Source organism: Leptodactylus fuscus, chromosome 1 (assembly GCF_031893055.1).
Source record: "Leptodactylus fuscus isolate aLepFus1 chromosome 1, aLepFus1.hap2, whole genome shotgun sequence".
In the NCBI taxonomy this organism is placed as follows: domain Eukaryota; kingdom Metazoa; phylum Chordata; class Amphibia; order Anura; family Leptodactylidae; genus Leptodactylus; species Leptodactylus fuscus.
Window position 1 is genome coordinate 10,731,673 of NC_134265.1, and position 13,907 is coordinate 10,745,579.

At 43.1% G+C, this 13,907-nt stretch overlaps 1 protein-coding gene across 1 annotated transcript in view; it reads right to left on the bottom strand.

Annotated features, from left to right (window-relative positions):
• Positions 1-2,246: 2,246 nt before the first annotated feature.
• The window catches only part of LOC142190048 (uncharacterized), a 371,533-nt gene continuing 359,872 nt past the window's right edge, over positions 2,247-13,907 (bottom strand). Inside the window, exons 5-6 of the mRNA XM_075262268.1 lie at positions 6,455-6,575; positions 2,247-3,580 (exon numbers count right to left, since the gene is read on the bottom strand). Coding sequence (XP_075118369.1) covers positions 2,343-3,580; positions 6,455-6,575 — 1,359 coding nt within the window. The 3' untranslated portion in view covers positions 2,247-2,342. The remainder of the gene's footprint in view (positions 3,581-6,454; positions 6,576-13,907) is intronic.

The window sequence follows — 13,907 nt, forward strand, 5'->3', positions numbered from 1 at the left end:
GTAGGACCCAGCAACTCTTGTAATGCACTGATCCCGGCGGATCACATGAACACTGGGTCAGAGGGTGACCGCATTTGTATACAAGGCAAAGAAATAAACCTTCCCTGCCTTCTCTCTTTCGTTACTTCCAGCTCCTACTTCAGCAGCTCCACGATTTCATACAGCTGCTAAGTTCTGCTTTGACATAACGATACGTTCTTGCAGAACAAGGACACCACATATAGGACGTATATACCCAATAGGTGGTCCAGAAGTGGTTAAGAGGGGGTATTTCTCAAAGCAGTACATAGCAGTTTAGATGGATATGGATATTAAAATAGTATAAGATAAACCTATGGCTACGATGAAGGCGCCTGGTCCGGACAGATTGCCTCTCACCTATTACAAGAAACTTGACCCAGACCTTGGACCCCATCTCTTATAAGGTGTTCAACTCCCTGACATCAGGTTACTGATGTTAGGAGTATTTTGGTTCATTGCTTTCTATTTTTCTTACCTGGGGAGTTTTTGGCTGCGCGGTGTCTGGGGTGGCATCCTGGCGCTGCGGGGTTGTCCTGTCGTGGGTATTGGTGCACACCTTCTGACTTGCACGCGCGCACTGCTGGTAGGCAGCTTTATTTCCTGGTTGAGTAGTCTGTCCTCCCATTTGCACCTGGGAGGAGTGGTCTCTACTCTGTATTTAAACCCATGCCTCCCATGGTTCTGTGCTGAGTGTCGCTTTTACAGAGCTAGGCCTTAGCAGGAGGAGTAGGTGGTTATCTGGGATAGAGGAAGTTCCGTGGTTGGTTTTTTTTGAGGTTTGGGTGAACGAGTTGGTTTGTGTGTTTTCCCTTCTGTGTTCACCAATCCTACCTCTGTGTGTTATTGACTGTGTGAGTGAATTGCCTTATCCTTTGATTTCTACTCAGTTTCCCTGTGTTTGTTTCCTAGTGTATGGTTCCTTCCCATATTGGTTTGGGGGAATCCTTTCCCACATTTTTCCTGTGTGCTGCTTGTGTTGTTAGTCAGCGCACACCCTTGTCAGTCCCTGTCAGTAGCAGCTTCACTTGTTCGTTAGGGGTGACCCCTTTAGTCTCCAGTCCCTAGAGTTCTTATAGGGCATTCTTTCTCCCACTTCCCTCTAGGCCTACGGTATCAGTGAGAGAGGAGCTGTCGGGGTCAGGCTTAGCCTGAGAACAGCCGACCCACACCCGTGAGGCAGGGACCGGGATAGCTAGTGGGAGTAGTGCAGGGCGAGATTCCCTACTGCTATCCCTTAGCCCCGTTGCAGCTACCTGGACTGACATAACAACTGATGTATCTCATGATTTGGGTCCCGCTTTGTTTCTCTTCCATCACTACTAGTCTCCAGTGTGCACTTATACCGTTCTATGCTTCGATTTTTGGTCCCCATGACTTGGGACTGCATTCCGCAATTCTTGAAGCGAGTGGAGACTCCTCCTCTCTCCCTCTGGATTCTGAAGGTCAATAAGCTTATGAGCATGGAGAACCTCACTTCTTTCCTGCATGACACTGTTAAAATCTTTAATAAAATCTGGTACTACTGGTTGGAGTTCCAACATACTGAAGAGTCACAGACACTTCTTGGGACTAGACCGTGGCACAATGATTCTTACAGATATGGATTTATTACCTGTCTGTATCCCTCTCGTATGCCTATGCCTTGTGAGACATAGACATGTACTACTCCTACTGTTAGAAGGCTTGGACTATACGAACTTCTGGGTCTTAGCCCAGACTTTTTTTTTTTTTTATTATTATTATTTCAGCCCCCTCCCCACCCCTTTCCATTACCTTTTTTTTTCCTTCTCTCCTCCTTCAGTTGGTTATTGTCTTATTCACTAAGATATTCATTCTACTTCCTTCCTCTCTCTCTTCTCCTTCTTTACTCTATGCTCTTCTCTGTCCCTCTTCCCCCTTTTCCCTTCTTCTCCCTGAAACTGCCGCTCGAGGTTCTTGCTCCTGTTGTTACCTGGATACTATGCTGTACTTGGGATGACTTTTGTACCGTCCTGTTTCATCCTTGTTCTGTTATTTTTGTTGAAATTCAAAACTTTGAATTAAAGAAAAAATGAATAAAAGTAGAGGCCACAAAATACCTCTTGTCACCCCAGGCCTGCCAGGAATAAAGGACTGTCACAAACATGCAGGTGTAATTCCAATTCAAATATTTTATTCATATTGTCAATGAGACAAAAGAATCCGAGGTGAGCTCTCTAAGATTTAAGCTATGAATTGGAGGTAAAACAATCAAGAAAGAAAAATTCTTTTTTTTTTCCCTGTGTGTTCTTAGATGTGCAGTTGGAGATGACTTTTGGTTAATTTTACTTCTCAAGTGTATATTAAAACGGCTTCTCTCCTGTGTGAGTTCTTTGATGTCTAACTAGATGTGATTTCTGAGCAAAACATTTCCCACATTCTGAACATGAAACTAGCTTCTCTCCTGTGTGAGTTCTTTGATGTCTAACTAGATGTGATTTCTGAGCAAAACATTTCCCACATTCTGAACATGAAAATGGCTTCTCCCCTGTGTGAGTTCTTTGATGTTCCACAAGATTTGATTTCCGAACAAAACATTTCCCACATTCTGAACATGAAACTGTTTTCTCCCCTGTGTGAGTTCTTTGATGTTCCACAAGATTTGATTTAAAAGCAAAACATTTCCCACATTCTGTGCATGAAAATGGCTTCTCCCCTGTGTGAGTTTTTTGATGTTCCACAAGATTTGATTTAGAAGTAAAACATTTCCCACATTCTGTGCATGAAACTGGCTTCTCCCCTGTGTGAGTTCTTTGATGTTTAACAAGATGTGATTTAGAGATAAAACATTTCCCACATTCTGAACATGAAAATGGCTTCTCCCCTGTGTGAGTTCTCTGATGTATAACAAGACTTGATTTAGCAGTAAAACATTTCCGACATTCTGGGCATGAAGATGGCTTCTCCCCTGTGTGAGTTCTTTGATGTTCCACAAGATTGGATTTAGAAGTAAAACATTTCCCACATTCTGTGCATGAAAATGGCTTTTCCCCTGTGTGAGTTCTTTGATGTGCAACAAGATTTGATTTATATTTAAAGCATTTCCCACATTCTGAACATGAAAATGGCTTCTCCCCTGTGTGAGTTCTTTGATGTTCCACAAGATTTGATTTAGAAGTAAAACATTTCCCACATTCTGAACATGAAAATGGCTTCTCCCCTGTGTGAGTTCTTTGATGTTCCACAAGACTTGATTTAGAAGTAAAACATTTCCCACATTCTGAACATGAAAATGGCTTCTCCCCTGTGTGAGTTCTTTGATGTATAATAAGATTTGATTTATATTTAAAGACTTTCCCACACACTGAACATGAATATGGCTTCTCCCCTGTGTGAGTTCTCTGATGTATAACACCTCTTCTCTGTCTTTTATTTTGCTTAACAGACTGTGATGAATTAGAAGAGAGATCTTTCTTCTGAAGGGCTGAGGGTATATCTGGGGTAATGGCATGTTCTTCATATGGATCTTGTGTGATACCATGATCCTCTGCATTATAACCTGTAGGTATTAGATGTTCCTTTAAGCTCCTGGTACAGTCATCTGACAAGAAGAAAATAGATATTACTATTATTAAATAACATAACCTTATAAGTATATTCCCCACTGAGCAAACAACGGTAACGTGGCCTATTTCATTAGTATTTACGGTGCTGTGACTGATGTCAGTGACAGTCTCAATGGCAGATACCACCGCTGCTCTAGGTCACTGTAGAGGTGCTGGTAATGGATGAAATAAGCGGGCCCACCCAGTCACAGCACTAAGGAAAAGGGGTGGTGGCACTTACACTGATGAGGAGAAGGGTAACAATGTTTAGAACTTATGACTTTCAGGCTCCATGTCTCACCGTTCACTACAGCTCGGAACGTGAGACTACCATCATCTTATAGACAATCATCTTCGCCATCTCATACATAAATTAGACTTGCAACTATTTAGCATATGATTAGTTATGCAGATTCTTCTCATGAAACTTCATTGGTACCATTTTGTTCCTAAAAATCTAAATTTTAATTATTTTGGAAATCCACATTTGGCTTTCAGCACTGCCTGAATCCTTATGGACATGCTCTCGATCAGATTCAAGTTTGTCTCGACTGAAATCGCATCCCAGATCTCTTCTACATGTTCCCAATGTTGGTGCATACTGGTCGACTCACTTGGGTAAAACTACAGCTTTTTTTTATCAGCTCTACCCACAAGTGTTTGATTGGGTTGAAGTCTGGGGATAGTGGGGGCCAATTCAGAACCTCTGCTTTACTGTCATTGAACCATTTCTTCAAATCTCGACAGATGCTTGAGGTCATTGTCCTGTTGGAACACTATGTCGTCCTTCTCATATCCATGGTACTCAATTGTACAAAGTAACTCGTATTGTAGGATGCTCACATATAGCTCAGTAGTGAGACCACCATCAGTCCTGGTAAAGTATACAACCCCTTTGTCTGCGAAATAACCCAATATCATCAGGCTTCTTCCACCAAACTTGACAGTAACTTTAATTTCTCTGTTTTAGCCCCCTTATTCTTTAAAGTTTTCGGATAAATTTGCAATCAGAGTCCAGTCTATTGACTTTCATCTCATCACTGCAAATCACCTATTTCCAATCTCCTACCTTCCACTTTTCGTACTTTTTTTGCAAACTTGAGCCAATACTTTTTCTGGCTATATTGGGTTTGAGGCTTCCTCATCTTTTGGGCAACCATTCCAAACTTGTGATCTCACTATTACAAAGCATACGAGACACCTGCACTACCATGTTTGTCGCGCCACAACTGATAGATCTTGTGGTGAGCCAACTTGTTGACTGATATTTTGCCTGAACGTTCAGCTCTTGTCTTTGGAATGAATGGACGGACTTCATTTCGTATTCTTCCCACAGTCATGGCACTTACATGTTGCAGTTTGGCAACTTTCTTGGCCCAGAGACCGCAATTAATGAGCTGGATGATGTTATTTCTCTTTCCTTGGGAAATCTTCTTCACGGCTGATACTTGATTTGAACCAGTGACCTTTCACTTGGGAAATAAACCTAATAAGTCCCTGAGTCCCTTATGGGAGTCTCATGTTCCAAACTGTAGTAGATGGTGAGATGTAGAGCCTGAGTAAGTGGAATATATTGGGTCACTATTCAGTGTTTTTGGTTTAGTTCGGTGATTTTAGAAATACTTATTAAAAGTTACATTTTAGGCCTTTTTGGGGCTACTTTTCTGATTAATAATGGTGCACAGCAGGTTACTATACTTTGGTACATATTGCTGCTTGGTTACACTGGTACAAGTTATCAGCTTCCTTTTTCCTTAGAGCGGTGACCGGGCCGCTGACAGCACCAGCACTGTTCTGATGGCGGCCCTGCCTGTCCCTGGTAGATCACCTTGCTCACGTTACATAAAGGACATTCATCACAATCGCATTACAATTTCTGCACCTAGAGTAGTTTTTCTTATCCCAACAGAACCCACATTTAGGACCGAACATCAAGGCCCTTATTTTGTACTGCTAAGTCCAGGCCTCTGACTACATTACTAGTTGTCCTGTCCTGATATAGATCGTCTTATCTGGACGTCTCTTCTAAGATTCCAAAGTGAAATAAGTCTCAGAGCCCAAACCACAGGAACACAATCCCTGGCTGCTTAAATATGGCCACTTATGTGGAATAATACTGTAGGATGCCATAAATCTTACTGTATTACACCCCATACACACAATACAATCCAAACCACATCTGCTGGATTTCCCAGCCTGAACTCACCGCGGATCTGCTGTCCCATACAGTATGTAGTAGGGTCTGTGGAGTCACAAGGAAGCAGGGACTCCTAGCGTCATAGATCACTAAGATACGGGGAGTCCTGGTGTGTGGACAGAGTTCAGGATGGGAAATGTGACTGATGTACAGACCAGATTTTCTAGTCCGGATTCCATAGTGTGATTGGGGTCTAAGGTGAGGTTTACACAGTGACATTTGTAGAAGCTGCTTCAGGAATTCAGAAGAAGAATTTTTCCGCTTTACCAAATCAGCCCCCGAATCTCCATCAGATTCCTTACTGGCCAGGCCGGATTTTCCACCTCCCATTTATTTCCATAGAGCTCTGAGGTGGAATCTGCCTGAAGATCGAGCAGGAGGATTAGTTTTCCGCTACCTGAAATAATCTGCTATATAATTCTGGTAAATTCTTTCCCTTCACGAGGACTGACAGCCGGTGAGGAAGAAATTTGCCTCATTCAAATCGATGTCAAGTCCATATTCCTGCTGTCCGTTCTATTCTATACTACATTTATTACCCCCTATGGCGGTATCACATTTATATTCAGGTATTATTAGTATTTTACCTGAATCGGGGAACAACAAATAGTCTAAACAATGTCTGAATAGAATCAGTGACCCTTCTGTGCTTTATATAGTGGTGACTCCTCACCTGGGCAGGTCCCTGTAGGAATGTCCTCCTCACACTCCTCATCACCACTCACATAGGGCTCTTCCTTTATTCTCATAGATATAGCATTAATGTCACTCAGATCTTTATCCTGATGGAAAATCTGTAATACAAATATTGTAAAAGTCACCAGACAAATGGGGAAGTGATGGAGAATGTTCTAAATGTGTTTTTTTAATCACCATAATGACCTGACAGGAGGAGTTATCCGAGGCAAAAAGCAGCAAATCTGAAGCTGGACATAGATATCAGATGACGGCTCACTGACCACTACTAGAACCTCAAACATATGTATACTCAGCATGGCCAGAACCGCTTCAGGACATTTCAGAGTGGAGGAGATCAGATTCTATCAGATACATCGTGGGGAGACATCTCTTAAGTAGTCTCTTTGATTCCTCATTCCAAACAGAAGTTTCCATAGCCAGAAGATTGTGAGAAGATCCAGACAACATGTAATGTCTATGGTCAGCTTTATCCTCCATCTCCACCTCTCATTACACAAGTATAAACCATCTAATACTGCTGGATAACCCAAGACTGACCACAAGGACTTCACAGCCCGTCTACACATCATAGGGAATATCTCCATCTACCTGATCATCCTGGGGAAGAAGAGGACTGGGACATCTCTCCGGTGTTGTCCTCTTACCGGATCTACCTGTAGGAAACACAGACAGGGGCTGAATTCATTCTGTACATACAAATAATGGAAGTCCATGTGTATATAGTCATGTCTATTACCTGCTGATGTGAGGGGCTGGTGGTCCTCCATCATCACCTCCTTGTACAGATCCTTGTGTCCTTCTAAATACTCCCACTCCTCCATGGAGAAATAGACAGCGACATCCTGACACCTTATAGGAACCTGACAACACAATGATACAGTCATCACCCCGTCCCCTCCAGTTACTGTATAATGTCCCAGCATTCCCAACAGTGTCACCTCTCCAGTCAGCAGCTCCAGCATCTTGTTGGTGAGTTCTAGGATCTTCTGTCCATTGATCTCCTGTATCAGGGGGTGAGGTGGAGGCCCCAGGATTGGGCTCAGGGTTCCTCCATATCCTTCATACACAGGAGCCTGACAGCGCCCACTAGAGGTCTTCTTCACTACTGTGTAATCCTGGTTATGGGGAGACACATTAATAAATCTCACTACATACATGTCCAGAGTCCATCACCTCTCCAGTCATATCATCTGTTATTACTATAGATAAGAATGATGTCATGATGACATCATCAGAATCTCTCACCTCTGCAGTAAGCTGGTAGATGATCTCTAGGGTGAGATTTAATAGACTTTCCGCCATCTTGTTTCTGTCTTTTTCCATCCTTGATGGATCAATCAGGAATATTCTCTTCTATAGAAGATACTGAGAGGATTCTATATTGTAGGAACCTGAATGGAGAGAAGATGAGACAATGTAATCACTACACGGAATCCCATGGAATAAATAGAAGAGTTGAGTCCCATTATTATCACCACCTCCTACTTCTGACGTCGGCAGCGTGTAGCTCAGGAAGGGAGTGACTTGTTGTGGGCCGGCTTGGTGGGAATATAAGGTGTGTGATAGGCTGAACAGAATCTCATTGTTGTCTCGGGTAAAGGGGACGATTTATCAGAGTTGCACAAGGGATGATTATTGGCTGTTGGGCCAAGGGTGACAGTATTTCTCCAACAGCGCAGGTTGTGACCTGTTTGTGTGCTGCTTTGGTGAAAGTGTATTGTGAGTGGAGAAATGGCACCATTAGGAATAACCAGCTGTGCAATTGCTCAATTCTCTAAAGGAAAGCAAATGTAAGTGCAATAGAAGTACAGAATAGAAGGAGGACGAGTGGAGGGAAGTTCAGATAAATATAATCAATTACAGATGTAGCCCCTCACAGGAGTTACTAATGGTTACTTGTCCATAAGTGTACCTTACATGTTATGGCTGTTTGTATATGTTGCCATGATCATATTGTGATCATTTGCTAAATGTTTTCAAGCTGCTGTTCTCTGGTATCACTTGTCCAGGTGAGTTGTGGTCTCCATAGCAACGCACAGTATAGTGGGTGGATCTGTAGCTGGAACAGGAAATAGTCATAGCAGAGAGAGGAAGTAGTATCCTGTAAGCAGCCAGGGAAGAAGAAGCAAGTAGTAGTGTGGCAGTAGCCATTATGTGTGTCAGACACTGGGTGCTGTGATGAAGTGCCACAGCAGCAGCAGGGTAGAGAAGCGGTGACAGCGCCCTGCATCACTATCAGTAAGAGGATAGGATTAGATCAGGCTAAGCCTGGCAGCCTGCACCTACCTCTACAAGGTAACTGAACTCCTGCAGTTGACTAGATGTTGGACCTGCAGACATGTTAAACTCTCTGCTAATACAGTCCTATGAAAAAGTTTGGGCACCCCTATTAATCTTAATCATTTTTAGTTCTAAATATTTTGGTGTTTGCAACAGCCATTTCAGTTTGATATATCTAATAACTGATGGACACAGTAATATTTCAGGATTGAAATGAGGTTTATTGTACTAACAGAAAATGTGCAATATGCATTAAACCAAAATTTGACCGGTGCAAAAGTATGGGCACCTCAACAGAAAAGTGACATTAATATTTAGTAGATCCTCCTTTTGCCTCTAGTCGCTTCCTGTAGCTTTTAATCAGTTCCTGGATCCTGGATAAAGGTATTTTGGACAAACAATTCAAGTTCAGTTAAGTTAGATGGTCGCCGAGCATGGACAGCCCGCTTCAAATCATCCCACAGATGTTCAATGATATTCAGGTCTGGGGACTGGGATGGCCATTCCAGAACATTGTAATTGTTCCTCTGCATGAATGCCTGAGTTGATTTGGAGCGGTGTTTTGGATCATTGTCTTGCTGAAATATCCATCCCCGGCGTAACTTCAACTTCGTCACTGATTCTTGAACATTATTCTCAAGAATCTGCTGATACTGAGTGGAATCCATGCGACCCTCAACTTTAACAAGATTCCCGGTGCCGGCATTGGCCACACAGCCCCAAAGCATGATGGAACCTCCACCAAATTTTACAGTGGGTAGCAAGTGTTTTTCTTGGAATGCTGTTTCTTTTTGGACGCCATGCATAACGCCTTTTTTTTATAACCAAACAACTCAATCTTTGTTTCCAAAATGAAGTTGGCTTCTCCAAATGTGCTTTTGCATACCTCAGACAACTCTATTTGTGGCGTACGTGCAGAAACGGCTTCTTTCTCATCACTCTCCCATACAGCTTCTATTTGTGCAAAGTGCGCTATATTGTTGACCGATGCACAGTGACACCATCTGCAGCAAGATGATGCTGCAGCTCTTTGGAGGTGTCTGTGGATTGTCCTTGACTGTTCTCACCATTCTTCTTCTCTGCCTTTCTGATATTTTTCTTGGCCTGCCACTTCTGGGCTTAACAAGAACTGTCCCTGTGGTCTTCCATTTCCTTACTATGTTCCTCACAGTGGAAACTGACAGGTTAAATCTCTGAGACAACGTTTTGTATCCTTCCCCTGAACAACTATGTTGAACAATCTTTGTTTTCAGATCATTTGAGAGCGGGCTGTCCATGTTCGGCGACCATCAAACTTAACTGAACTTGAATTGTTTTGTAGAAAGAAATGGTCCAAAATACCTTCATCCAGGATCCAGGAACTGATTAAAAGCTACAGGAAGCGACTAGAGGCTGTTATCTTTGCAAAAGGAGGATGTACTAAATATTAATGTCACTTTTCTGTTGAGGTGCCCATATTTTTGCACCGGTCAAATTTTGGTTTAATGCATATTGCGCATTTTCTGTTAGTACAATAAACCTCATTTCAATCCTGAAATATTACTGTGTCCATCAGTTATTAGATATATCAAACTGAAATGGCTGTTGCAAACACCAAAATATTTAGAACTAAAAATGATTAAGATTAATAGGGGTGCCCAAACTTTTTCATAGGACTGTACATGGGAAGGTTTCAGCCGGGTACAAGCCACTGTGCCACAGGTCACTGCTACAGGATGACTGAACCAGCAGATGCCTGTTACAATAAAGCAGTGAATACTTCTACTGATCCTGGCCTGGACATTGCCTTCCTTGTACCTAAGCCCTGGGCACAAGCTCCTGGTTGGAGTGGAGTACTGGCACCTACTCAGCATCTCAGCCCAGGGACCTGCGGGTGTCTCATTACTCCAACTGGCATCACATCTAACTGACTCTCCCTATTATCCTGTGCACCTCTCCTGGGAATTCTGGTGCCTATAAAGTCACTGTGAAAGTCCAGCTTCTTGCACGGTTCTACTGGGGTGGTCGCACAGGCAGATAGGTAAATCATAGGAGTGGGGGAGGGTAAATTTCTGCACTGTGGTATGAGACTGACTGCTGCAGTTTGCAATAGAGCATTATATTAGAAGTTCGCTGTACAGAGTCACTCTAGAGCGACACAGCCGATACCTGCAGTTATGTTTAAAGTCCCGACATCCATTGTACTTTTATAGTACATCTTGGGAGGAGGTTAATGGTTATAGAACAAATCCTAAGTATGTCAGTGCGGGGACACAGCAATTTAACCCAACTATAACATGGGGCCACTTATAGGTCTTTCTTGGATTGCTTGTCATGGCAAAATCAGTGGCCACAGTAATGACGCCAACTTGTGCGGCACATGATGTGATTGGAATCACAGGTAGCAGTGGTCATGTGACGTACCGTACCAACTGGCAACACTACCGGAAACAGTGCAAAACTCCTAATCCTTTGGTTCACAGCCAAGTATAGGGAGAAAATTGGAGATCTGTGAAACCAAGTCAGAGGATCCATCACAGACTGAGGCGGCTTCATGGACAATGAGGAGGACTTTGGTACAAGAATCCTCCATAAACATTAGTGACAAATAGCAAAAAGCGAGATTCATAGAAAGACGCTTAAAGTTGTAAAAGAGTTTCAGAATATAAAATCTACCAATAGAGCTGTTGTCTTATGGGAAGAAGATTGGAACTCACTATGGCCGACTATAGTAAAGCCAGCCCCATAGCACAGGTAAATTACCAGTGAGATCAGGAGAGGAGTGGGGGATAGTTTCTGATCATGTGACCTCGGAGCAAGGCCAGAACGTCTGGGTCCATGATGAAGTTATATTTAAGTACCCAAGACAACCCATTTAAAGCAGCCGAGTCCGGAGACCACTAGAATTACTGGAATCCACAAAATCCTCAGGAAATAAGAGACATAAGGAAGACAAGATAGTGTGTGGGGGCAACAGGGAGGATATTACAGTGTGAACGGGCCATGACGAGGGCATTATAATGTGCGGGGGCCACGAGGAGGACATTTTAGTGTGTGGGGGCCATAAGCAGGACAATTTAGTGTGTGGGGGCCACGAGGAGGACATTATAGGGTTGGTCCTTACCAGTTATAGTATTTAGACGGCTCAGTGTGAGCTATTTCCCCTTACTGGTAAGGACCTTGTTGCCCCCTAGTGGTCGGGTCTTTAACGGAGATAGTATTTAGCAGCTCACAGTGAATTGGCTAAATCCTCTACTCCAGAGAGACCAGGTCCTCACCAGTGACAATAAATAAATATATATATATATATATATATATATATACACTCACCGGCCACTTTATTAGGTACACCTGTCCAACTGCTCGTTAACACTTAATTTCTAATCAGCCAATCACATGGCGGCAACTCAGTGCATTTAGGCATGTAGACATGGTCAAGACAATCTCCTGCAGTTCAAACCGAGCATCAGTATGGGGAAGAAAGGTGATTTGAGTGCCTTTGAACGTGGCATGGTTGTTGGTGCCAGAAGGGCTGGTCTGAGTATTTCAGAAACTGCTGATCTACTGGGATTTTCACGCACAACCATCTCTAGGGTTTACAGAGAATGGTCCGAAAAAGAAAAAACATCCAGTGAGCGGCAGTTCTGTGGGCGGAAATGCGTTGTTGATGCCAGAGGTCAGAGGAGAATGGCCAGACTGGTTCGAGCTGATAGAAAGGCAACAGTGACTCAAATAGCCACCCGTTACAACCAAGGTAGCCAGAAGAGCATCTCTGAACGCCGCACAGTACGTCGAACTTTGAGGCAGATGGGCTACAGCAGCAGAAGACCACACCGGGTGCCACTCCTTTCAGCTAAGAACAGGAAACTGAGGCTACAATTTGCACAAGCTCATCGAAATTGGACAATTGAAGATTGGAAAAACGTTGCCTGGTCTGATGAGTCTCGATTTCTGCTGCGACATTCGGATGGTAGGGTCAGAATTTGGCGTCAACAACATGAAAGCATGGATCCATCCTGCCTTGTATCAACGGTTCAGGCTGGTGGTGGTGGTGTCATGGTGTGGGGAATATTTTCTTGGCACTCTTTGGGCCCCTTGGTACCAATTGAGCATCGTTGCAACGCCAAAGCCTACCTGAGTATTGTTGCTGACCATGTCCATCCCTTTATGACCACAATGTACCCAACATCTGATGGCTACTTTCAGCAGGATAATGCGCCATGTCATAAAGCTGGAATCATCTCAGACTGGTTTCTTGAACATGACAATGAGTTCACTGTACTCCAATGGCCTCCACAGTCACCAGATCTCAATCCAATAGAGCATCTTTGGGATGTGGTGGAACGGGAGATTCGCATCATGGATGTGCAGCCGACAAATCTGCGGCAACTGTGTGATGCCATCATGTCAATATGGACCAAAATCTCTGAGGAATGCATCCAGCACCTTGTTGAATCTATGCCACGAAGAATTGAGGTAGTTCTGAAGGCAAAAGGGGGTCCAACCCGTTACTAGCATGGTGTACCTAATAAAGTGGCCGGTGAGTGTATGTGTATATATATATATATATATATATATATATATATATATATATATATATATATATGAAGAGTCAAATGGAAGAGCGATCAAGGTCCTAAAATATGTCAAATTGAGATGATGGCGCCCTGTAGTGTATGGTGCTTGAACCTATAGGCTGCCAGTTAAATGTTGGAATCAAAGTCCATGTTTATATTAGGCTTGCAAATATAGTGTAAGATGGAAAAGCGATCAGAGTCCTGCGACACAGAACGAAGGACTAATGAAGTACCGAACGTCCTACAGTGGTCCTTGGACAACAAGTCCTGTTCTGGCAAAAAAGAGAGCAGGCCTTAAGAAAACTACAAGAGGAAGAAAGTCAGCTGCATACACAGGCACAAGCTTGGGGCAAAGATACAATTCCTTTTTGCCCATTAGCAAAGCCAAATATGCTGATTTGCAAGTTTTGAAGAAATTCTGTGGTCAGTCTGCACAGGACGTCTTCAGCAAACTTCCCTCTGGTGACAAGGTTAAGGATAGCAGTTCTGAGGATGAAACCTAGAAACTTTAAAAACTACATTTTAGATGTTTTGTGACAATATATAAAAGTTTCAACAAGAATGGGTAGATTTCCTATTATAAAGTTAACC